This window comes from Grampus griseus, assembly GCF_964374135.1.
Source record: "Grampus griseus genome assembly, chromosome: 9".
NCBI lineage: Eukaryota > Metazoa > Chordata > Mammalia > Artiodactyla > Delphinidae > Grampus > Grampus griseus.
The window spans coordinates 19,780,773-19,807,664 of NC_139003.1; the positions used below are offsets into that span (position 1 = coordinate 19,780,773).

General features: G+C 38.9%; 1 protein-coding gene across 1 annotated transcript in view; it reads left to right on the forward strand.

The window, feature by feature from the left end:
• Positions 1–26,892, forward strand: part of CHCHD3 (coiled-coil-helix-coiled-coil-helix domain containing 3) — a 296,334-nt gene that overhangs the window by 101,251 nt on the left and 168,191 nt on the right. Inside the window, exon 4 of the mRNA XM_082662344.1 lies at positions 13–130. Coding sequence (XP_082518470.1) covers positions 13–130 — 118 coding nt within the window. The remainder of the gene's footprint in view (positions 1–12; positions 131–26,892) is intronic.

Consider the following 26,892-nt stretch of genomic DNA (forward strand, 5'->3'; position numbering starts at 1 on the left):
TTGTCTTTTCAGACTAAAGCAAAGCAAAGAACTGGACTCAGAGAAGGCTTTTGCCAATGAGCAGTTGACCAGAGCTATTCTTCGTGAGAGGATATCAAATGAGGAGGAACGTGCTAAGGCAAAGCACCTGGTGAGTTTTAAAGATTTAGTGGAAAGGTCTTGTCTACAAGGAAACTTCTGATGTTTGGGAAAAGCTTGCCAACTTTCAGTGTGGATGATATTCATGTTCTCTTTGCTTAGATTTTCTTTATTTTTGCCTTTTACAAGTGGCTGACAATTTGCTAAGATTAACCATCAAAGACTTTAAGACAGGTGTAATGAGAATTATTGAAGAAAAGATCAACACTGAGACACAGGCATCTTGCCTGAAGGGAATTGTTTGCTTGCTCCCACCCCCCTTGCTTTTGGTTTCTTTGTATTTGAAACCTCTGGGGTGAGCAGCCTAGCTTGTTTCTCTCCTTCCTGGCAACCACCAGATGTTAGCCTGGGAAGACTCCAGCAAAGGTGAGTAAAGTGTTTGGGTTTTTTTTGGCCATACCACGTGACATGTGGGATCTTAGTTCCCCAACTAGGGATTGAACCCGCACCCCCTGCATTGGAAGCGTGGAGTCTTAACCACTGGACCGCCAGGGAAGTCCCAAAGGTGAGTAAGGTTTGATCAGTCGCTTTCTGGGCTTCAGAAAGGGGAGCCATTTTTTATAAGAAAGGAGATAATTTTTTCAAAGAAAATATTTTTTAAAAACTTAATTTTAAAAAAAGATTACATATACATGTTTAAAAATGATTATTAGTAGAAGAAAATTTAAGAGGCACCCATAAATCTATCATTCTCACGTAACCATGGTTTACACCGGGGTGTTTCCCTCTAGACAATTCTTATTCCTGGGTCTGTTACCTATTGAGGACTTTGAATAGTGCTGTACATAGTGTTTAGCATCATGAACATTTTCTGTATATAACTGAAATGTAGTTTTTAATGGCTGAACAATAGTGTTTTCTGCATGCAACATGATTGATTTAACAACTTCCCATTGTTAAATAAAAGTGCAGCCGTTCTGGGTGAAGCCTGGGGTCCTGACTACTCATCCCTCACTTTAGCCTTCCTAGAAACCCTCATATCACTTCTCCAACTTCTCAGAAGCTTTAGTGCTCATTGGAATATGGTTGGGAACTCATTGGAAAGATAAAATGTAACTATATAGTGGAGAACTTGCGATGCAAGACTCAGGGGGATGTCCCTAGTTCAGGCAGCTGGGGATCATTAACAATATAAGAAGAGTCAGTTTCTCTCCTGTTCTTTTCCCTTGGTCCTTTCTTTGAGAGGCTAACTTATGACCAGACGCCAATAGAGAAGATATACAAGTAAGCTGATATGTAATGAATCCGTTTCTTCAGTGACTAATCCAGGATCCAGGCTGAATGGGTAGGCAGTGAAGCCAGAGCAGAGGTGATGGACTAAGAAAGGAAAGTCAAGGGACCGGTTGGTGCCATCACGAGGACACACACATTGAGTGGAACTGAGGCCAAGAGATGTGGAAGGAAAGTCATTCATTGTGAATGGGGGATAATTTCAGGATTAAAGTTGTTAGGTGTTGAGTAATTCAGTCATGACATCTGCTGTGCTCCCAAGTTTGAGGATTGTTTTGAGGAAGTTGAAAACGTATCAGGCCAGTGTGTTGAAGGGTCATTCCCACGTATTTTACAGCCTCCCAATTTGAAGGCCAGGGATGGAGTGGAGAGTGTTAACAGTGCTTATGGTGGAGGATGGTTGGGGAGCAAGCTTCTCGGTTTCTAGTGGGCGGAAGACTCCTTGGTTGGCATTTTTCTTTGTGCCCCAGCTTTTGCCTCTTCTCTTTGAAGCACTCTTTTCTCTACTTTTCTCGGCCTAAATTTGAATATATTGCCTTGTTCTTTTAGTTCAGAGAGATAAGCAGATTGGGATTTTTCAAAAAGCTCATTAAATGCACACACAGGCACTTGAGATGGCATAAAAAAGGAGAGTATTCACAAGAAATGTGAAAGTATAAAAAAATTTCTTAACTAACAGTAAATAGAATATTATGTAATGTAGTTGGGTTGGAGCAGTATGTCTTCACATTTTTTCCTTGTACCTTATAAATCCTCTCTATTTCCTTGTCTGTTTTTTTGTTTTCAGGTTAAGCATAAGAAGCTGGCATTGTATATTCTGTTTTGTAGGTCTCTTCTTTACTGATTCAGGGGTTGTAGGGTATGGGTGGCAAATTACTGTACTCAGAACTCCTGAATTTCAGCATCTATCATAATATTGGCTAAACAGAGCCCTCAAAGCATGTTGAGACTAAAAGTAGAATTTATGTAATAGTATTATAGCTGATTCAGAGGTTCCCGTCCTGGCTTGAGCATTCTCAGACATTTAAGTGATAGTTCATGGCCACAGCAACATGGCTGCCTACAGCAATGTAGGTACCTGGTGACTCCCAACTTATTTACCAAATTACCCCCTTTATTGTTGTTATCATTATTGTAGAAGACATGCATATTCATTGGGTAAAGATCAGAAAATAAATACAGAAATAATAAGATGAGTTAGATTACCATTATCCAGAGATAATTACTGTTAACATTCTGGTTTATTGTTTTATATTCCTTTTCATATTACTGAGTCTGTATAAAGTATTTATATTAATATGTGTATTTGTATTTCTCCAAACATAGATAGTAGTATATATAGTTTTATGTAACTCTTACAGTAACCTTCAGATTAAAAAAATTTAGACTATATGATAAAGGTTTTTCTATACCACTAAGTATGTATTTGCATGATCACATTTAATGGTTGAATGTATTGCACTGAATTTTCCTCTAATTATTAACATAATACAGGGATATTATAGAAAATTTAGAAAATGTACAAGTCACTAAGGAACCACCTCATATCCATTAGGATGGCTACTATTTAAAAAAAAACAGACAATAAAAAGTATTGGCAAGGATGTTCTGGGAATGTGAAACGGTACAGCCACTTTGGAAAATAGTATGGTGGTTCCTCAAAAAGATTAAAACTAGAATCACCCTATGATTCAGCAATCCACTCTTCTGGGTTTTTATCCAAAAGAATTAAAAGCAGGACCTCAAAGAGATATTTGTACACCCTTGTCCATTGCAGTATTATTCATAATAGCCAAAAGGTGGAAGCAGTCCAAATGTCCATCCACAGATGAATGCATAAAGAAAAACGTGTTATATACATACAGTGGAGTGTCATTCAGCCTTAAAAAGGAAGGAAATTCGAACACATAATGCAACATAGATGAACCCTGGGGACATTATACTAAGTGAAATAAGCCAGTCACAAAAAGATAAATACTGTATTACTGTCCTTATATGAGGCATCTAGAGTATTCAGATTCAGAGATGGAAGACGGCAGGGTGGTTGCAAGGGGCTGAGCAGAGGGAGGAATGGAGAGCTTTGTCATCACTAGAAGTCCAGTGCGCTATCTGTTGCGCTGCAGAGCCACCTGGATCTTTTTAATGGGTATGGAGTCTCAGTTTTGCAAGATGAGAAGAGTTGTGGAGATTGGTTGTGTACCAGTGTGAATGTACTTTACACTCTGGAACTTAACACTTCTACATGGTTACAATGGTAAATTTTATATCATGTGTATTTTACTATAATTAAACCTTAGAAAAAATTACTAAGGAAATAGCATTGTTGCACGTATAGTTAATGTTTAGGGAGCATAAGGTTCTTTCTGCTACTCCGCCCCCGCCTGCCACGTAAATAGTCCAGGATTCAGATTCTTCATCCCACTATCCTGTATAACATGTGCTGTGGAACATGACTTCAAGTCTGTTTTGTCTGTTAGTGCCTTGATCCCCAGCTGTGGGAGTGGGCATCCTCAGAACCCATGACTCTTGTGAGTGTCACCCTAAGAACTGTTCTGCTCTGAGTGCTGGACCCCCATGGCTGCCATTCTTAACCCTAATATGTGGGACTCTTTTGAGTGATGGCCAAACATTGATTTGTTCCTCTTTATTTAGTACCCAAATATTGCAGCCAGCAAGAAAGTAAAGGTTGGATTTCACACATTTGAAGGAATTGGAAGGCTGTCTTTCAGTAGAACTAGGGGGAAAAAAACTGATATAATGTTAGTGCTGTGAGATAAAACTTCTCCTCCCCCTTCTCATTCTCCGCCCACGAACAGTTGACATTTAGATTGCTGTCTCCTTAGATGTGAGTCCAGGCTTTTTTCCCCCACAGTTGTTGTAGCAGCTAGCTTTGTTGAAGCTCTTTGAAGGGCAAAGTCATGATGGCCCTGTTGCTGAAGTTTTAAAATAGGATCAGATGAAAACTTGGCACTTTGGAAGAATTGCGTTAGCTGGAGAAGCCGTTACGTCCTGCTCTTGATTCAAGAAGAGTATACCAGTCCCACACTGTACCTCTCACTGACTGGTACCAATATTTTCATCAGCTGTTTCTACCCAGAGGTTTTGGAGAGGCAGTTTACTGATAACTGTATCCACATGAAAATGTTAACTAAAATTCACATGAAAGGATTGTGGCTTAGGAGCAAGAAAGCAACTCTGTAAAGAATGAAGACTAATTAAAAGGACAGAGCCAGGAAACCTGTAAAGTTAATGTGACTTGACATTTGTCTATCTTTGAGAGCTCCTACATCTAAATCTAATATTTGCTGTGTCATTAGATTTTTTTTTAAATTAAAGAGTAGGGGGTTGTGTTTATTTGACTTTGCAGTTATATTTGATTTCTTTTTAAAATGTCAATTAAAATTTTGACTCACTCTTTCTGTCTTACTAAACAATGCTGGTTTAACATTAGTCATTTCTTGTTATAACCACAGAACTCTGTAGTATTTTTTTCTTTTTTAATATAGACTTGAAGCCACAATTTACTTACTTAAGGAAGTATTTACTTAAATATTCTGGAGCTTATAAAACTAAATGTGAAATCCAGGGAAGCCCTCCCTCACTTTTTGGACCGATGTTTTATTGAGTGCTTACTGTATGAAAAACACGGTGCTGGATACTAAGGATGTATAAACGAAAAAGACAAAATCCATAAGGAATTAGTGCAATGTGGGAGACAGATACACGAAAAATAATGTTGAGAAGCGCTGAGTCTGGGATTTCCCTGTGAAGGTCCAGTGGTTAAGACTTCGCCTTCTAATGTGGGGGGGGTGTGGCTTCAAGCCAGGCCAAAAAAACAAAACATAAAACGGAAGCAATATTGTAACAAATTCAATAAAGACTTTAAAAATGGTCCACATTAAAAAAAAAAAAGAATCTTTTTTTTTAAAAAATGTGCTAAGTCTGTGATAGAGCCATGCTACTTATATCCTTGTGAGAATCCTCACTTAAGTGAAAGCAGGGATTTACTTTCATTTAACCCATTGCTGTCTGCATTCGTTCATTCACACATTTGAGAGCCTAATGTATACCGGTGCCTGGTAAAGAGTAAAGAGTCAATAAATGCTTGCTGATTTAATAAATGAAGAATTGAATTTACTCAGGTCGTAGAAATGGGAGGAGAGGAAGTGGGGAAGACAAGAAAAGATTTCCTAGGGAAGTGGTGCCCTAGTGGAATCTTGAAATACAAGTAGGAATTGCCTGTATGGTTGAGGAGTAGGGATGGTCCAACCTACAGTATTGCAGGTAGAAGCATGGAAGCCTGGGGACACTGGGATACGACAAGGAGTTGCTGAGTGGGAAGTACAGGGTAAGGAGTGTTGAGGGATGAGGCAGAAGAAGTTAGCAGGGCTAAGGTCATGAGGAGCTTGTATGCAACCCAAAGAACCATGGACTACATACACGCAAAGGTTTGAAATGCAGTGGCAAATGCGGGCATTTTGATAGCTCTCTTTAGTGAAGTGTGAAGGATGGAATAGAAAAGGGAATGAATGGAAACAGAGATCATCCTCTTCTGTGTTCCCCTTCATCACAAATTTATAAGACACCTACTATGTGCTACATGATGTCAGTTGCTGGGGATGCAAAGATGAATTAGATTTGGTTGCTTTTCCTAAATCTCAGTCTCCAGTCAAGTATAGGGTGTGTGGGGAAGGTCATTTGTAACTTGGATTTTTTTTCTACTTAAGTTACAATTTTTGAATTTGTAATACCTCATAGTGTTTAGAAAAAATAACACAAAAAAATTAGGGTAATTGGATGCATAAATTCAGTTTTTGCAAATTTAAGCTGCTGTTTCACCAAAATGTCACTTTTCATCCTCAGTTTCCCTTTTGTCTGGAATGCTCCAGTGAAGCAGTCAAGAAGAAGAATGGATTAATTTTGTGCTGTGTGCTTTTCAGTTCTGTGTTTTGTTTGTGCTTCAAACTGTGACAGTTGAAATTTCATGGTAAAGAGAAAAAGGTTTTGAATTTGGGTTCTGGAGGAAAATGACTAAATTAAAGGAAATAGATAAGAATACCACTGCTGCCCAAGTATAAGTGAGGTTCTGCCCAAGGGCAGAGAATACACTTGGGGTTGTAATTTTGAAATGATCAACATAGTTCATGCTCAAAAGTTCTGTGTTGAAGAAAGGTAAGGGCGATCACTTGGGGCTTTTAGTATCATTAAAATTAACCAGGTAAATGAAGTTGCAGTGTACCACTGGTTATCCTGGGTTCTTTTGTTGGGCACTTAAAAATTCTTTTTAAAAATGTTTGCTATTTTGGACTTCCCTGGTGGTGCAGTGATTAAGAATCCAGCTGCCAATGCAGGGGACACGGGTTTGATCCCTGGTCCGGGAAGATCCCACATGCCGCAGAGCAGCTAAGCCCGTGTGCCACAACTACTGAGCTTGCGCTCTAGAGCCCACGTGCCACAACTCCTGAAGCCTGCATGCCTAGAGCCCGTGCTCCGCAACAAGAGAAGCCACAGCAATGAGAAGCCTGCACACCACAACGAAGAGTAGCCCCCGCTCGCTGCAACTAGCGAAAGCCTGCACACAGCAACGAAGGCCCAATGCAGCCATTTAAAAAAAAAAAAAAAAAAAGAAAGAAAAACATTGCTATATTTTTTGGGTGCAATTTAGTAGTTCAGTTATAATCTCTATTAATGCACTCCCTCTGGTTATATATGCCCTGGGCTGGTTTTCTTGCTATAGACACAAATCCCCAATTGTTCTGATATGCATGGCATATTAATTTGCTTTGAATGCCAAAAATGAAATTAATGATTTTGAGCTTTCACTGTCGAGGACGATTTAAATATAGAATTTCTGCTTTATGTCAGAGATTTAAGCCATTTAGGCATAAGGTATTTTCCTCAATGTTATTGGTGAGAATGGGACCTAGGATCCATCTGCAAGTGCATTCTTCCTGTCTCTTGCTCAGTTCCTATCTTACCAGGAAATGTAAAGGGCAGCGGCCCTCAAGACAGGTGGGGGCAGAGGCATACAGCATCATTTTGCCTCCTGTGTAAATGTTTGGATTCAGCAGGCCATTATAGTTTCCAGGACAAAGCATCCGTATCCCATCTTCTCCCTTTATGTACTTTGTTATCTTGTGTGCTCTTTACCTCCTGTGCATGTTAAAGCAGCATTACTGTTGTCAGCTGGAATGCATACAGCCCTGTGAAGATACTGTTAGTCAAATATTCCATGGAGTGGCAGGGCACCTTCTGGTATGTTTGTTTGCCACAGTAGTAGAAAAAGAGAAACAAGTTTTGTCTCAGTATGCCAACCTCGTCTTTACGTTAAGAGCCCAGAAAGAATAGGACTGCTGTTGCAGATTTCAGTATTGCTTGTATAACGAAATCTTAACCAGATGAATGTATTTCTCAAATGTATGTAGTCAGACCCCTTCCTCATCAAGATTTGCAGGAATACCTAGGATCTTAACATTACCAAATAGCCTTAGGGAAACCTGATGTCATGCTAAACAGATATTGAAGGGCCTAGAGGAGAGAATGGCTGAGCGTTCTTTTCAGAGTGGAGATTAAATCTCACTGTCGAGGTTGGTGAGTCTGTCCAGTGAACACAATGTAGAGGTGACTGCAATTTGCTGGTGTTGCTTTTTTTGAAGGAACTATCTCAGTCTGTGAGACCTGTTGACAGAGTGATTAGAGAAGAGTTGAGTATAATGCTGTTGATGTTCTTGCCAACAAGTAGTTGTATTTAAAGATAGCTATGAGGAGCAACTCTGCTTAAAGTGTGCTGTCTGTTGTCATTCTGAATGCACTTTAAAAATTCATCACGGGCTTCCCTGGTGGCGCAGTGGTTGAGAGTCCGCCTGCCGATGCAGGGGACACGGGTTCATGCCCCGGTCGGGGAAGATCCCACGTGCCGCGGAGCGGCTGGGCCCGTGAGCCATGGCCGCTGAGCCTGCGTGTCTGGAGCCTGTGCTCCACAACGGGAGAGGCCACAACAGTGAGAGGTGCGCGTACCGCAAAAAAAAAAAAAAAAAAAAAAAAATCATCAAATTTCTTGCAAACTAGTTGGCTCAGGGCAACACCTGTTGAGTGGTGTCATATGTTGTATCCCTGCCATAAATAGCTTATTGGCATCCCATCAGTTGGGTCATTATGGGTGTCAAGGTGAGGTATGGAGAGCATTGAATAAAAATCCATAGGTAGCTAAGGTGCAAAGGGCTGGTTATAATTCCATCTGTTTACAATGCCCTGGCATTTATTGTTAACTTATTTGCTTCACTGCCTGGTCTGCGATGAACTGTCATTAGGGCCTTGGAATTTTATTGAACTGTCATCATAATCTCATCTCCTACTGAAGAGGCTAAGAATTATGGCCCTCAGTGTTTGCTTTAACCTGTAACAGATTAAAAGTTTAACAGAAGCATAATGAAGTCTATCAATCCTTCCAAATCCCAAAGAAGAGTTTTGCACATTATGTTTTGAATGAGACTCTAAGGCAAACGTGCTCCTTTTTTGTTCAACAGCAATCTTTCCAGTTTGTCTCCCTGGCAAGTCTCAGAACTGTCAGTTTTTTTTTTTAATTTTATTTATTTTTGGCTGTGTTGGGTCTTCGTTGCTGTGCACGGGCTTTCTCTAGTTGTGGTGAGCGGGGGCTTCTCTTCGTGGCATGGGTTTCTCATTGCAGTGGCTCTCCCGTTGCAGAACACGGGCTCTAGGCACGCGGGCTCAGTAGTTGTGGCTCACGGGCTGTAGAGCGCAGGCTAAGTAGTTGTGGCGCACGGGCTTAGTTGCTCCACGGCATGTGGGATCTTCCTGGACCAGGGCTGGAACCCGTGTCCCCTGCATTGGTGGGCGGATTCTCAACCACTGCGCCACCGGGGAGGTCCCAGAACTGTCAGTTTTGATATAGCCTTGGAGAATTGCTTTCAGCCTGTGGTGTGTGGACCTCTAGTTTAGTGAATTCAGTAGTAAATTGAAGAGCAGTAATGTTTACTAGGTGACATACCATGTGCAGTGAGGTCTGCTTCACTTTTGTTTATTGGACAGTAAATTCTTCACAATGCTGAAGAACATCCTTGAGCAGCTCTGTATTTATTTCTTTTATGTATCCCGGCTTTTGTTGCTTAGATATGATTCCTAAATGGGATTGAGTTATGTTCTTTCTGTGTTTCTTGATGTTTTGAACTGTGCCCTGCTTTGGGGGGGTGGGAGGGATTATTGTCATGTAGCCTGGGGTTATTCCCTTCACCATAAAGACATTTCAACATTTTGTTCCAATGTGACTCTCTCCACGATTTTCTTTACTAACTATATTTTAAGGATGACTTCTTCTGAAAATACCAAGGGGCAGAATTACCAAATGAAGTAAGGCCTCCATTCTCCAGAGAGCAGGAATCTGTTTACAAACCTGCAGTATTTATTACATACCTCATTTAGCTCATTCATCATTTTAATAGAAAAATGAGTCATTTTAGATGATTCTGAAATAATGCGAGGTAAGCTACATAGCCCCAGGCAGAATATGATTTACCCAGCCACCAAGCTGTTTTCAAAAAAATAAAATGGAATGATCAGCACCAATAATTTATGATTACTTGTGGTAAACTTATCAGATGTCTTCATTGTCATAGAAATTTGTTGATGAGATTAAAAGTTTAGAGGAGTTTTCTAGCAAACTTCTCCCCGTTCGTCCATCTTTTACGACAAGTGGCTGCAAGGTTCTGTACTTAGCTGTGTGTTTAAATTTTCTCTGCCTACTTAAAACACTGACTGTAAATTTAATTCCAGAGTTGTGTTGAATATTCTCTTGATAAGAAAGAACACCAATCAGTGTCACAGGGCCAGTTTTATTGGAGTTTATTATAAACCTATTTGTATACATTTTCTGCTTAGACGTTAAATGTTGATCCTTTTACAGTTTCCTTAGCCTATCTGATCTCAGGAACACAGCTGGTTGATGGCCTGGAATCATAACTCCGAAATCGAAATGAGTCACAGAGTGTTTCTAGGTAGTGCCATAATGCTCATGGCCTATATTAATAACCAGCATCACAACAAAAACAGTTGGTACTTGTTTCTGGTATTCCTCATTTAACTAAGAGCTTTCAAGTCCAGCAGCTTACTTGGTGTTAATAAATGTTTGATATGGGTAGGACATCTATTATTTCTGTTTCAAAAAGATTGTAAACCCAAAGGTTGCACAAAGATAGAGCCAGAGCTACAAATTGGATCCCTACTGCCTAGGTGATGTTATTTGGCACACAATTTAGCAAATTCAGTTATTATTAAGTTTTTAGCCTATAGTGGATTGGGCCCACTGTATTAGAAAGGGTGAGGGGCTTTTAGGCCTAGGCACATGGACAAAACAGAAATTACCACAGACATAAACAAAAACAGGCATCCAAAAATCACACATATGATGAGCACACACAGGGCTACAAAACATCATAGCGTGATGGGCCTACTCAACGTAGAGGCAGGCAGCCCTGGCCACTCATAGGCCTTGTGTGTTACTGCCTAGTGAAATAATGCATTCATAATCATAACACTATCAGGGGCTAAGAATAACCTGTTTAAAAGCAAGGAATGTAGTAATACATATTAGAACTAACGCTTCCATCTAAACTGTTGTGAATTGAAAAAGCTTCTGGCACTTCAGGTAAATTTCAGTATTCCAAAAAAATTCTCTCGTGTGAATCTCTACATTGCAAAGAATAATGAAGTGTTAACTGTATACTTTTATAAAGTCTATTTTGAGTGGACTTATTAAAAAAAAGTTTGTTATGGTCTGTTCTATTTTGGGAGAGGTTGATAGAGATACAAAAGGACCTGGTTTATTGCAGTTATTCATTCCCTTGCCCTCCTTTTTTTATGTGCAATATAAACTTTTTATTTTCAGGGGAGGTGAGAGATGGTTAGGTTATTTTCTACTTTGGATAATAAAGGTGCACTAGTCTGGCAGGATGCTTGTTGAGGGGAATAGAGATAGGCTTGCTGCAGTAGATTATAATTGTTTTTAAATTAATTAATTAATTAATTGATTTTTGGCTGCGTTGGGTCTTCGTTGCTACGCGTGGACTTTTTCTAGTTGCGGAGAGCAGGGGCTACTCTTCGTTGAGGTGCACGGGCTTCTCATTGCGGTGGCTTCTCTTGTTGAGGAGCACGGGCTCTAGGCGCCTGGGCTTCAGTAGTTGTGGCTTGCGGGCTCGAGCGCAGGCTCAGTAGTTGTGGCACACAGGCTTAGTTGCTCTGCGGCACGTGGGACTTCCTGGACCAGGGCTTGAACTCGTGTCCCCTGAATTGGCAGGCGGATTCTTAACCACTGTGCCACCAGGGAAGTCCCTTGCTGCAGTAGATTATTTTTAAGAGTAACTGTAATATATGTTAACAATGTCTACTTCACTCATGCAGTGGATTCAGTCAGTTTTGTGGTTTGTGTTTTCATTGAACTTTGGGAAAATTCAGAGTGATGATATTCCACAGGTTTTTCTTGTAAAGTCTACACACATGCATATGTGTGTGCGCACACATACACACGTTTTTCTGAATCACTGGAGCGTGGGTTGCAGACATCATGCCAATTAGCCCCCTTAGTATTTCTACCCGTAAAAAATTAGTGTGTGTTTCTTACATTACCAAGTATAGTTGTCAAAGTCAAGAAATTTAACATTGATTCAATATTTTAATTTTTAACCAAGATTCCAATAATGTTCCTTATAGCAAATTTTCTTCCAGGAGCAGGGTATATTCTAGGGTCATATATTGCATTTATGTAGTTGTCATGTCTTAAAACATTTTAAACATGATTTGCAAACAGTAGGATCAAGACAGGTACTGTGTTAACTTCAATTAACGAATTCTTGCTGTCATTGCTAGAGTTTTAGAAAGATGAAAGAAGGATGGACGCAAAGAGGTGAAGAGTTTCATTCAGACATATAGATTAATATTCTATATTGTGGGTGAAGGAATAATTGTTTTGGATATTTTCTTTATATGAACCAAAACTAAAACAACTTAAATGCTTTTGCCAACATCTGTGTAGATTCCGTGTCCTTGAAATGTAGCAGGCATCCAAGTTGTATCATTAAAAATTATTAGAGAGTAAACTGTTCTACTATTTTTCTCCAGAGTTTTTTGAACAGTAATTTTATCTGAAATATCCTTCCCTCCGCACCTCCCTTGCCCCACACGCCCAGTTATTACTCCATGTAATTTTAGGCAAATTGTTTTTCTTCTTTATGCCTTTTGTTTCCATTTGTTTAAAATGAGGACAAGGTTGTGAATGTACTTTTCTTTCAAGTCTGTTACCTCGATGAATAAATATATAAATACAGGAGTTCTTAGAGAATGCAAAGTTCTATATACTTATAAATTGACTTTTCATAAAGTAATTTTGTTTTATGAATAGGTTACCAATTCCAAGAGTCACATCTATTTTAATTTTCTTTAGTTATTAAAAACAGTCCATTTAAAAAAAGAAAAAGTTGAAAGCCTGTATTTCCTTGGTTAAATTGGATTTTTGTTATTGAAAACTTATTCTGATTAGTAGAAGTGATTTAATCATAGTCACAGTATAAATGCTGTTAGCAGTCACTGTATATTGAAAGGGTCAAAATGAGAGGGGTCCTTTTCTTGGAAATAAGAAGATGGGATTTTTTGCTAATATGTGTTTATTGGCTTAGAATGAAAACTCAGACCATTGTTAGGAAAATAGACTTAAATTGATATCATTAAAAAATATATATATATACAATCAAATTAAGAGACACAGAAATTGATCTACTTTATAACTTTAAAAAATGACTGTTAAGTACCTTTCTGTGTTAAATGCCTTAAATTTCTGGGTTATAGTAAACCACCTATAAGTTCAAAGATTCGTCTTTTCAAATGCTTACTTCATTTTCCATTTATTTCCCATTTGTTTCTTTAACTCATTAAAAATCATTTGTTAATTTTTAATATGACCATTGTATCTCTACCTTGCCCATTCCTGACATAATTTTTCTTCCTTTCCTAACATCAACCCCCGTGTTAAATTTGCGACCCATGGACAGTGACATTTTTGGAATGTTCCTGCCATGCATGGGGGTCGGAGGATGTATTGGTGCTTCAAACTTTTTCTTTTAACTCCTTGAAGAACTTAATATATTTTAAAGAAACTGGCTCAGTTCTAACCCTGAAGGCACCAAAAAGAGCAAGTTCTAAACAACAACCCTCCTGCAGCATATTTTCACCATGTATCTCCTCCATCTTGGAGATCACCATTTCCAAGGTATATCTTTAGCTTTGCATATGCTCTGCGTGTATAACATTGCTTCCCCACTCTTCTTCTCCTCCCTCCTCTGAGTTTTTAATGTTTTCGGCAAGCCTTGGGAACATGTACACAGGCCTGTACAGTGACACAGCAAAAGCAGACTCTTGAAGTAGTCAGGTTTTGTCCTTGTAAATGACATGGGACAAATGCATGTGGTGGATTAAAATATGTTCACCCTGACAGAAATCTTTTACTTGAAGCGAAAAAGCCTCCCTTCAATTCTGATCACAGCAAAGGTTATGCTGCTGCCAGTGAGGGTGACTTGCCAAGACTGCCAGTTTCTCAAGCTCTGTTCTGGAGATACATTTGTTACTTGATTCTCAGCTTTGAGTTGGTTATAATCTTGTATTGGCATGCTTTGTTTCCAAATACATCAGTTTTCATGTTTCTTTGGCTTTTTCTCAGGATTTATGAAGGGGTGAGGGTAGATTTAACTTTTTGTCTGGCAAGTAGCAAAGCCTGTTTGACTTTGCTAATCAATAATTGTAAAATAACTGGAAATTGATCCATGCCAGCCGTAAATCCATCCATGCATTTCTGTTAATGCCTGTCATCCTAGAGAAGCTGTACAAAAGATATTCCTGTCCCCATGTCATTGAAGACAGGACACAAGCAAGTGTAATAGGCTGCTTGTGTATTAAGGGGTTGTTGTTAAAGTGTCCGCAGTTTGATACAAGGTTTTGGGAGCTGTTTCCCAGGTTTGTAGTATAGACATTGTTGGAAGTTGAAAAAAGTTTGTCACGTGAGCATAACCTAGTTTGGGGGCTTAGAGCTCGTCCTGCATGTGGGCAGAGTAGTGATGTGATTTGACACTATTGTTAGGTTATGCCTCCCCCAAAGTATCCTTTTTACTGGTCTGGCATTGCCTCACACTCATCTCAGTTTGATCTGGAATTCTTATTTCCCTCTCTCTCATTAAGGGGGAAAAGTGCTGAGTGTTCAGTTTGACCGCTTTTGATAGACACATCTGTTACCTGGGCACAAAAGATGCTAGTTGGTATTTGGGGAAGGGGGACACACCTTTTCCTCCTCTCCCAGTTACCATGATGAGGTATTAGTGTGTCACATTGCCACCGTGTCACTGTGGAGGTTTTATTATAAGGCCTAAAGGTTCTAACCAGACAGGGCACTTTCGTTTTGGGAGGTCTGATCTGAGCTTGTGGAGCGCAGGAAGAGTCTCCTTTCAGTAACTTAAAAACAAGGGAGAAAAAGTCATCTTAGATAAAGTTCAGAACATACTCTGACTTCAGAACAAGACTTGCCTGTCATTGATTGACCATATTAACACGTCCAAAGAAACAGTATGTCGATCTTGATTTTTTTTCAGTCGTTAAAGTTTTAAAAAGATTATTTAATATCATGGGACTAGTTTGCAATATGATGTTTAGTAGAATAAAAGCCAACATGCTCTTTAATATTTGTGTATCTGCCCAGACAGAAAGCTTGGTATAGGATTGTGGGGTTTTTTTTTCTTTCTTTTTTTCCTTATATTTTTTAAACAATTTCTGTGTTTACCTGATTCTCTGAATTGAATAAGTATTAATTTACTTATATATAGCAAAAAAAAATAGATATCTTCAGTCATTACTTATTACGTTAGAGTTTTATATAGAGAAGGAAAGAAAAGATTCAAAAAGATAAGCAATTCTTGAGTCCATCCCACCCCAGCCCTGGTTTAACAATTGTGTGGTCCTGATGGATGCCTGCCTCTTGTGCAGATCCTTAATGCAAGCTGTCTTAGTTTCACGCCAGCACATTTTCAGGTCATAAAGCTCATCGAATAACCTTCCAGTTACGATTTGGCTTTCCACGTAGATGACCTGTAGAAAGCACATGTCTTGGCTGGACGTCCCACATGCCTGTTCTTGGCAGGTGTGGTTCTTATTTTAAAGTGATAATTTGGCCTTTTAGTTGATTTGTAAGTCTCTGTAAACTTCTAGGCCGTTAGCAAACTAGGCTTCTAAATGTGCAGTACCAAGTTCACCAAAATAATTACTTCTTCACTGGGGCCTTTTGACAGGTGGCCCGAAGCCGTTTTCAGTGATAGCCCCTGTGCTGTGTGCCGGGTTGGGCCTCTCTTCTCCCAATGTCGTTGAATAAAGGGAATTGAAAAGCGTGTGCTCTGGAGGACATGCCCCTTGACACGAGAGCCTCACAGTCAGAGTGCTGTGGCCGTTTCTTAGTTTTGCTCAGAGCCTGCTGTTTGGGTTCGAGCTCCTTTCTCTCTCCTTTCTCTCTCCTTTCTCAGAGGCCAGTCAGCCTTGGTGTAGATGGAGGCAAAATCATCTTGCATGCTCACTGTGCTTCTTGGTATAACTTGAGGAGACAGTAGAAATCGCCCTGCCTAACCTCCTCTTCTTCTGTTTGTGAAGAGAGAGGCCCAGGGCTCTTAGGGATAGAGTGACAGAGTGAGGACCAGCACTTAAATCTTTCTCTAGGAAGTTTTTCTTCATCTTCAGTCATCGTTTCCAGATATGCTCCAAGGATTGCAGGCCAGAGAACAGAAAGGTCAGGGATCATTCTACAAGCTTGGACTGGCTTGAGATGAGAAGCCTCACTGAGGATGGGCAGCCTCCCTGCATCGTAAGCCAGGCATGCAGAGGGCATTTGGGGTAGATAGCTCTTCAGGAGAGTGATGTGGGTGCATGTTTGTCTTTGGCTAACCAGCTCTTCTGTCTCTCCTTTATATATCGCAGTTTTCTCAGCTGCTTGTTCTACCACTTATCTGTCTCCTCACCTAGGAGCCTTAAGTATCTGGGAAAAGATTAATGTTATAACTTCCTAGACAGTGATACCGGTGCCTATGCCATAATTTCTCTTAAATACTGGGGGAAAGGCCCATATTATTAGTCAGTTATCTTCAAGGCCACTATTATGAGTACTGAGGTAGTGAGTCAATGTCCCTGACTTCTCTCTGCTCTTACCTTGAAACAAAGAGGCAGCAATATGGTCATCGAATACAGTGAATAATGATCATTGATAGACCTCATTGTATGATTACGAGATTATATTGTACTTATGTGGAATTATAGCAAAGCTCTTACAGTAATTTAAAACATAGCTTGCCCATCATAACTAGTGCCCATTAATTTAGCAAGAGTGAACTTTCTCTTCTTGCTTTTCCCTCGTATGTATATACCTGTGTGTGTGTTTGTGTATGTATGTATTTCATTTGCATTTGTATTTAGGAATTATTCATTTAGAATCTACTATATGCTCGGCACTGTGATCTGTATGCTGGGGATATATCAAAAAAACCTCAATAACAACAAAAAACCCTGCCCTAATGGAGTTTACATTTATTAGGAGGAATTGTCTGAAACTATGTCTGAAATAGTTACAGATTAGGAAGAAAGGGAGTTAACCCTAAGGGAATAAAAATAGTTAACTCAATATTTAATGCCCTAATTCAACCTCTTGATCTTTTTTTTTTTTGGTATGTGTGCGTGCTACCTTATACCTATAGATTGCTTTATAACTATTCAGGGCATTTGAACTTTTATATTTGAGTTTGAAAAATTTTGATAATTGGGTGAGATGACAAAGTTTTTGAAAACATTCTTTAAAACTGCATAACACTGTACAAATATTAGGCTTAATATTCGGTAAATCTGTATTAGGGTTCTCCAGAGAAACAGAACCAGTCGGGTGTGTGTGCGCATGTGTGTACATGTGTATATTATATACACGTACACACACACATATGTAAAGATGGATTTATTTTAGGGAGTGGGCTCGTGTGATTGTGAGGGCTGGCAAGTCAACCCAGAGAGGAGTAGATGTGACAATCTGGAGGCAGAAATCCTTCCTCTCTGGGGGGACCTCAGTCCCTTAAGAACTGCTGCTGCTCTCGTGGCTTTTCTGTGCAGGACTTTGTAGCATGTTGGAGCTCTGCCCTGTGAGCAGTTGGGTCCACAGCTGTGGGTCCCTCTGGTCTCTAAGCATGATAGCATCGTTTTTGTTGAGATGCCAGAGGTAGCACAGGGGAGGGCTAAAGTGGCACGTGTTGGCACTGTCACTTGCTCTCACCTCTCAACCACTTCTCAATAATATTTGTCTCTGGGTGATTGTTTCACCCTAACCTCTGACCCTGTAACTGCAGCGATTTGGGTTCTACCAGCTCTAGTCGTTTCCTGTACATGCTCTGAAACTCTGGGGCCAGTGAAAATTGCTAGTATTGTGGCCATAGTCTTCCTCTTGAAACAGCAGAGCTGTGTAATGTGACAAAGTGGAATAATGTTGCTTACCTTGATTCATCAGCTGAATAGCAACACATGATTATTAACCTATAGGTTATTATTTTTAATTTTTTAATAACATCTTTATTGGAGTATAATTGCTTTACAATGGTGTGCTAGTTTCTGCTTTATAGCAAAGTGAATCAGCTATACATATACATATATCTGCATATCCCCTCCCTCTTGAGCCTCCCTCCCACCCTCCCTAACCCACCCCTCTAGGCAGTCACAAAGCACCGAGCTGATCTCCCTGTGGTATGCGGCTGCTTCCCACTAGCTATCTGTTTTGCATTTGGTAGTGTATATATGTCAGTGCTACTCTCACTTTGTCCCAGCTTCTCTACGTCTGCGTCTTTATTCCTGTCCTGCCCCTAGGTTTTTCAGAACCATTTTTTTTTTTAGATTCCATATATATGTGTTAGCATACGGTATTTGTTTTTCTCTTTCTGACTTACTTCACTCTGTATGACAGACTCTAGGTCCATCCATCTCACTGCAAATAACTCAATTTCGTTTCTTTTTATGGCTGAATAATATTCCATTGTATACACGTGCCACATCTTTTTTATCCATTCATCTGTCGATGGACACTTAGGTTGCTTCCATGTCCTGGCTATTGTAAGTAGTGCTGCAGTGAGCATTGTGGTACATGTCTCTTTTTGAATTATGGTTTTCTTATCACCTGTAGGTTTTGTGCACATCCTCTGTGCTGGGTGCTGTGTCAGGAGCCAGGAAAACACAAGATCGAACATAGTCCTTGCTCTCAAAAAACTTACAGTGGCCATAATATAGACTACCACTTACAAAATAAGCTAGTTAGGCTGACAAGCCCCCATGCCCTGCTGCTTTTCCTCTCCTCATGCTGGTCCTCTTGCCTGAATGTCATCTTTTACTTCTCCACCACCTCTTAGCCCCTCATTTAAATTTTGCCCTTCATTTCAAAGCCCAACATAAATATTGTCTGTATAAAGCCTTCCTGGTTTTCTAATTCATAAATGATCAACAACCTTTCCATATTTCTAAAACCTTTTGTTCATAACTCTTTTATGACTAGGGTGACCCTATAATTTATCATCCAAACAGAGAAGGTGAAAGGAGGCACTATTCATTAATTACATCAGGACAGCACACATAAACCTGGACATTCCCCGGAAGCCAGGACATATGGTCACCCTAGTTATGACCTTAATACCCTGTTTCAGTAAAGTATGTTCTGGTCAAGTGTGTGTTCATCTCGCATTTTAGAATGTGAATTCCATTGTACGGGTGAGAGAGGCAGAAAAGAGCCATGTCATTTATACTTGTATTTTCACACAGGGCTTTATTTACACTCAGTAGGAGCTCAGTAATGCTTACTGAATGTTCCATTCCTATGCTGTTCACAAGAGATGTCAGAAGTTGAGCAGGCCTGCTGGAACCTCCTGTATAACTGTCAGAAGACGATCAGTATGAATCGGCAGATGTGAGGCCAGGGAGACTTGGCTGTGAAGGGGCCCCTTTGGATTGTCCAGTAGTCCAGATCTTGGTATAATGGCAACTTGGATTCATTCGGGGCTGCTCTGATCAACCATATGGCAAGGCTGTTCTGTTAGGTGGAGCATTGACCATGGGGAGGCCCCCAGGAGCAATCAGGAAGGTGGTAGAGCTGTGGTTCCTGGGCAATCCGTCTGAGTGGACAGAGGAACGCAGCTGAGACAGGCAGGTGACAGGGCCCTGTTCCTACATGCTGTGGTTGGTGTCTTCAGAGTCTTCATTAAACCTGACTGCCTCCTGGCAGTGTATTCAACTGAAAGCGTTTGAGAAGGTTGTAATCACTTCGTGAAGTTCCGTAGAGTAGAGGTCTCTATAAGGTTCTTTTATAAGACTAGGTGTCCCTGACCAATTTCCTTGATGGAGTCAGGAGGACTTATACATATAAACGAAGCACTTGTCATTTAAACAGTCCTTTTCACTGGTGAGAGTAGGCAGCTAATTGGTTTAATAAAGTGAAGAACTTGATATAATACTGAGTTTATTACCACATGGTTCTAAAATAAACAAATAATCGATACATTGACTTTACAGATGGCTATAAGAAACCTCTTTAGAACACTTCACAGGTCTCTTTAAAGGTGTAGTACATATTTTACTGCCGCCTCCCCTATTATCTTTATTCCTTAGTGCCTAGGGGCCAGCTCCCATTGAAAAGGTGGGTACTTAGAATCTTTTTGTGCGTGATGAGCATTTGGTTTTACTACAATCTATAATTTAGACTTCAGTGGCAAATTGTTAGTACAAACACTTGAGCCTAGGGTATGAACACTTTTTGTCAGACACCTATGCTCAGCAAACTCTATATGGCATGAGTTTATTATATTTTCTATGAAAGTGAACTTCTCATCCATCCATTTAGGGCTGTCTTGAGTGCTTTCCTTTCTGTAGTTAAAAATCCCTTAGGCTTGATATTACTTTCCTGGACAGGATTGTTTATTGTTTAATTCTTTGCTGCATTTCCTGTCCTTCACTTGCTCTTGTAAAATCTGTAGATGACTTTTTTTTTTATAAATTTATTTTATTTATTTATTTTTGGCTGCATTGGGTCTTCATTGCTGCACGTGGTCTTTCTCTAGTTGCAGCGAGCAGGGGCTACTCTTCACCACGGTGCACGGGCGTCTCATTGCGGTGGCTTCTCTTGTTGCTGAGCATGGGCTCTAGGCGCGCGGGCTTCAGTAGTTGTGGCGCTCGGGCTCAGTTGCTCCGCGGCACGTGGGATCTTCTCGGACCAGGCCTCGAACCCATGTCCCCTCCATTGGCAGGCAGATTCTTAACCACTGCGCCACCAGGGAAGCCCTGTAGATGACTTTTAAAGCTGGGAATTTGGCACCAACCTCCTTTTCTCTATCAACTGTGAGTACAGGTGCAAAAGGAAGAGCTGTGATCGTAGGATGGAGGTTCCCAAGGTTGGCTGGCCACCAGAGTCCCCTGTCAATACAGATATCCAGGTGGACTCAAACTTACAAGGTGGGACCTGGGCGTGTGTGTTTTTAAAATACATGAATCTGTTGCTCAGCCCTCATTGTGAACAACTGATGGAGGATATGAGAAAAGCAAGGCATCCTCCTCCTCTTTTTTTTTTTTTTGCATCTTTATTGGAGTATAATTGCTTTACAAAGTTGTGTTAGTTTCTGCTATATAACAGAGTGAATCAGCTATATGCATACATATATCCCCATATCCCCTCCCTCTTGCGTCTCCCTCCCACCCTTCATATCCTACCCCTCTAGCTGATCGCCCTGTGCTATTCAGCTGCTTCCCACTAGCTATCTATTTGTCCCAGCTTACCCTTCCCCCTCCCCGTGTCCTCAAGTCCGTTCTCTACGTCTGCATCTTTATTCCTGTCCTGTCACTAGGTTCATCAGAACCATTTTTTTTTTTTTACATTCCATATATATGTGTTAGCACACAGTTATTTGTTTTTCTCCTTCTGACTTCACTCTGTATGACAGACTCTAGGTCCATCCACCTCACTACAAATAACTCAATTTCATTTCTTTCTATGGCTGAGTTGGAGCAGCTTTGGTGTAAGCCCAATGATAGTAAGGCTGTTCATTGGTGTGCCAAGGCCTCAGTGCCTGTACACATTTTCATGCTTCCTCCATGTTATATGATTATAAAATCTGTATTAAACATGTTATGCAGTCCTAATCTTCATATTTTTGTTGGGATTCAAAGAAACTCTCCCTACCCTTCTTTCTTGTCTCTTCCCCCTTAATGCCACTTCATTCTTGTTTGGTCTTTGGGAAAAGAGCACTGGCTTTAGAGATAGAAGACCTGAGTTCTGGACTCTTGAGCTCGTGAGCTTTTGCTATTCAGCTAGTCACCTCACTTTTGTCTGGATTTCAGTTTCCTCACTTCCAAAATCAACATGATATTTTCCTTATGGGTTTCTTGGTAGGATCCAGTGAGCTAGTGTGTACGCAGGCCCTTTGGAAGAATGTAATGCTGTAGTTTTTGATTCCCACAGTGGCTGGATCAGTGTTTTTCCTCAAAATGGGTCATCAACAAATAATCCTAACAGGTTGTAGACAGAAGATTCTCAGAGTTAATGATGCATTTCCATCACCTCTTTCTAAATTCTTCTCTTCTGCCCTCTGCACCATCCTGTGAGGCTGGGAATTCCACCCCTTGATTCATTCTGGGAAACAGGACTTGTTTCCCCTGCAGTTAGTGTCTCATGTTGGAGACCCACCAGTCAGTAAGCATGTGGAACTTTCTCCTTGGCCTTTTCAGTGGTTTAATTCCAATCACGTTGTTGAAACAATATTTCACTACTTCTGCTTTTCCTAATTATCATGCAGATAAACAGTGGGGATTGTGACATTAGAATAAGTGAGTGGCTTATGATTTTTGCCTCAGAAAGAGAAACTCTTGCTGTTTTTCTCCCCCCTTGAGCAACACAGCAGTAATAAATGAACAAGTCCAGAGGACTTTATGATGGATAGCTAATGGTGCTGTGCCTCAGCCAACAGGCCTGTTTCCACAGCATCTGTCACAATTCAGAGTCATTAGCATACCTTTAATGGTTTCTTTTCAAATAATTTCTACTAGGGCATTTAAAATGCATCAAGGAAAAATATTGAGTTGTAGAGATGAGGAATTTTAAATGTAGACAAATGGTTTTCATTCTCTCAGATGTAATTTTGGCAAAATTGAGAAACCACATAGCAACATACTGTGTACAGTCTAACACAATTGACAGTGCTTAATGTACTAGCTGGGAATTATTTTTTCAGACATTTTAAAACAGTTAATTAAAAAAACTCACTTAATAAAATCTTAATTGAAAAAACTATAGAGTTTCTTAGCACCGTTGACCCCACCAAAGGCCTTCTTCTGGTGTGTGTTTGGACTGTCCACTGGTGGTCTTTCGTACTCTCTTTTATGATCAGTCATGGAATCAGTGTTTTTCTCATTTTATAAGATGAAAAATGTTTTGTCAGGTATAAGTCATTTTAACATAATACTGGTAAATACTAGGCTTGCTTATTTATTTAGTTGTGAGGGGAAAATCTTCAGAGAAGCAAATTAAGCCATCTTTTTCCTGAAATGTCAAGGGCAGGTGAGAAGAGATCTTTATTAGATTTTTAAATATGAATGCATTTATAAAGACATATTAAAAAAAGCAAAATTACTTTCTCTACTTTTTCAACATGAAAGCCAACCTGTATTTTAGCATGTGTACATAGCTTTGTGAATACTAGTTCCTTATATTTGTAAAGCATCTGCTTTTTTTAGATGTTTTTTCATACCTTTTTTCATTCTTTTTTTAAAAGAATTTTTTCATACTTAAATGTCTACAACAGTACTGTTAAGTCACAGGGGGCATATTACCCCATTTTCCAAAACCAAATTGAGAACTAAGAGGAAATTGGATACAGTCCAGTTTATACAGCTGACAGTGGCAATGGCCAGGGCTTCTGACTTGTGTGTGTCCTTTAACCTCTTTTCTTGAATGTTGTTTTAGTTAATCTGTGCTCCTCTGGAATGATTTTTGTAACTTCACCAATATTAAAATTTTTACACAACGCTTCTGTCACCTTTTTGGGAGAGACCCTGTTTTTTCAGTATACTTTTCTTGGTGCTTAGGAATCAAATAGTTTGATTTTTAAAGGTCTTAAGACATATCTGATTAACTCTAGGATCTGAGAGTTTTTTTTCTTTAATTTATTTGAAATCTTGACACTGTATGAGGTCATTTATTCATTGTTATCAATTATTTTTAAATTGGACTATTTAAAATTTAGAGTCAGTTGATGAATTGGGGAAGGGTATTCATTTCTGGAGGATGCTTCATATATTTTTGCATTCTGTAACAATTAACTGTTTATACTAAAACAAATAAATGCAGGCTGGTTAAAAGATAAAAGTTGCAATTTTAAAGTTTATATTAGTATTTTCTTATGGTTAGTCCTCATCCATGGGGTACAAGAAAGCTTATTTTCACATCCTTGTTTCAGACAACAGAACAGAGTGGGGGAAAGAGGAGAAGTAGGGCTGTATTCCCCTATCTTTTAGAATGAGTCCTGGAAGGTACACTTACCACCTACCCTCACATTCTCTTCATCACACCTTAGTTACCTGTCCACACCCAGCATCAAGGGAAGCTAGGAAATGTCTTTTTCCTCCCTCTAGGATGATAATGAGCCCTGCTAAACATCAGAGCCCTTATTACAGATAAAGGTGAGATGGATATTATGAGGGGTTATCAATCTGCCAAAATTACATGGTCTTCAGAAGTGATATTTGAGCTTTCTGATGCAAAGCCAATTTAGAAAGCATTTAGATATTTAACATATCTTGACAACTCCTTTGCAATTATAAATCATATTGACTTTTTGATTACATACATTCATTTGAAAAAACACCAAATGCTGTTCTTTTCCTGATATTGTGGTGATTATATAAATAACTGATTCACTTTGTTATAAAGCAGAAACTAACACACCATTGTAAAGCAATTATACTCCAATAAAGATGTTTAAAAAAAAAAGTCAGTAAAATCTAGAATCTTTAAATAAATTTTGAAAAGGGGTGATGGACCAAATGGAATTCTAATTATTTGATTTCAACACATTTCTCTTTCATTTGAATCTTTTAAGAGAAAAGTGAAAAGCAGTGTTATCCTTAAGAAATTTTCTCTCAGCATCTAAGCAGCCGTTTTTAATTACAGAAGATGTCTTCAAAATCTGTTTTGCCATTTTAAAGCTTTAGCTGTGAGAAAGTCAATTGTCAGTTGTGTAATGGAGGAAAAAATCTTACACTAAAAAGCCATTTGTATATTATGTTGAGTAGACACATAGGTTATTTGAACATTAGTGACTGATTTTCTATAGAAAATTTTTCTTCTTGAATTTGTTATCATTGTTGGTCACATAAACACAAAAGAGTCTCCACTGTCAACCTACTCATGCCTGTAGAAGTATGACTATAATGAGAACTGTTCAAAAATAAACCAAGATCATGCATGAAGTTCTTCCTTCTAAAGGACTCTCCTTGGGAAGCCGTGTTTATTCTCCTAGAACTGCCCTTTCTCCAAGTCTCTCTGCCTCTGTCTCTCCCTCTCCTTCTTCCTCTCTCTCTTTCCTCCCCTCTTTTTCTTTTCTTTCTTTCAAGAATTACCTTAAAAAGCACATTTCTTTGCATATCCTCCAAGGTGATAAATCTTCATCAGCTGAGAATAGATTTAATTTTTGGGAGCAGCCAGAAATCATTTGGAGTCAAGGCTGGTGGGTGATGAAACTGGAATAACGTTTTCGCTTAGACACAACGAGTGACTATAAACTAATGAGACCGATTTTCTTGAATTTTTGGAAGGCTGACTAAGAAGGAAGTTCCAAAATAGGAACTCTCAGTCTGGTGTGTACGTTGGTTAAAAAAATGAGTCTTATTGTTTGATAATGACATTACAAAATTTGTGTATTATTTATTTAGTCACTTATTTTTGTATTTGCCCCTATCTCTTTTTCACAATGGCTGTGTTTTGTGTCTGCCTGAGGGATTGTTGTCACATTTTTATTTTATGGTGATATTCCTTTTGGAGTCTTTACTTCTATCTATATATCATATTTGAAATATAGTAATAAAACTGACATACAGGGGGAAATCAAACTTTACTCAATGTTTAATTATATAAATTGGCTACCTGATACTTTTTTCTTTTGGAGTTTAACATTTGAAAATTGGCAGCAAGGTTTTTATGCTTAAACATCATCCATGTAGATCCATGCGGTTTTCGAATGCAATGATATTATTATAATATCATGAAATAAGTGGTATATTTAGTGCACTCTCAACTTATATTGCTTGAAAAGTATAACTTTCAAAAATAAATTGAGGTGTTCAACAATTACACTAAACATTTGAGTCTTTCTATATCAGTTAAATATAAAACAATGATATCTATTAAACTAAAAAAATCTGTGGTTCTCATTTCTGTATTTCTTTTAAACTTGAGCAGTATCTCATTTTTTAAGGCTATAGTTTAGGAAACTTCTATTTTGCATTCTTACTGCCATTAGAGTTTTTGTTTTCTTTCCCCGAACGTCTTGTGTAAAGTTTTAAAAGAAAGTGAAGTGCTGTTGAATTTGCTTTGGAAGACAGGCAGGCAAGAAGGAAGGAAAGAAAATAAATTAATACAAAAGCCAAGAAGGTGTGCTTACATATTAAGATAAAGTACCTTTTGTTTCTGGTTATTTGTGCTACATGGTTTATTTTATTTAATTTTTGATGAATAAAATTATGCCTTTGACTGTTATAAGACATAGTAAATTTAAAGCACTCATTGTAGTGATTAGCCATACATATAAGAAATAAATTTTGCTAGGGTATCCTTTTGTCTACTTACTTCAAAAAAAGCATTTTTATTTTACATAAAAGCAACAATCTTCGTTAGATTTTCTAGTATTTTAACAGAATGGTCTGTCTTATAAATAAATACTCATTAGTTCATGTCTTGAGAAGGAGTAAAAGTAATGCTTGTTTAGCAAAAGAGAATGCTGATTCATGAACTTTTTTTTGGTAGAACAGACTGATAAAACTCAGTGGCTTAGCAGAAGTTTTAGGATGGTGTAAAAGTTACTGTGGATTTGAACATTAAAAAACAAAAAATAAAAGAAAATATAAAATTTGGATATTCTCATTAAAGACATTATAATGGGAATTTATTCATTCATCCATTCATTTGTTAAAATGTGTATGTATCAGGCTGTAGTCAGTAACAGAGATGGAAGTTTGCATAAAAATAGCATTCTATCACTTTGGAACTCTGATATATGCCAGTTGTCACTCTGCATTTATATTTATAAAATAAGAATATAAGACTAATCATTTTTGAAAAAAAAATTCCTGAAGTTAACTCTCAATGACCAGTAACAAAAAAAGATAGAATATTTGTCATTCCCAATTGAATGAAGGCCCAAATGACACGAGAGT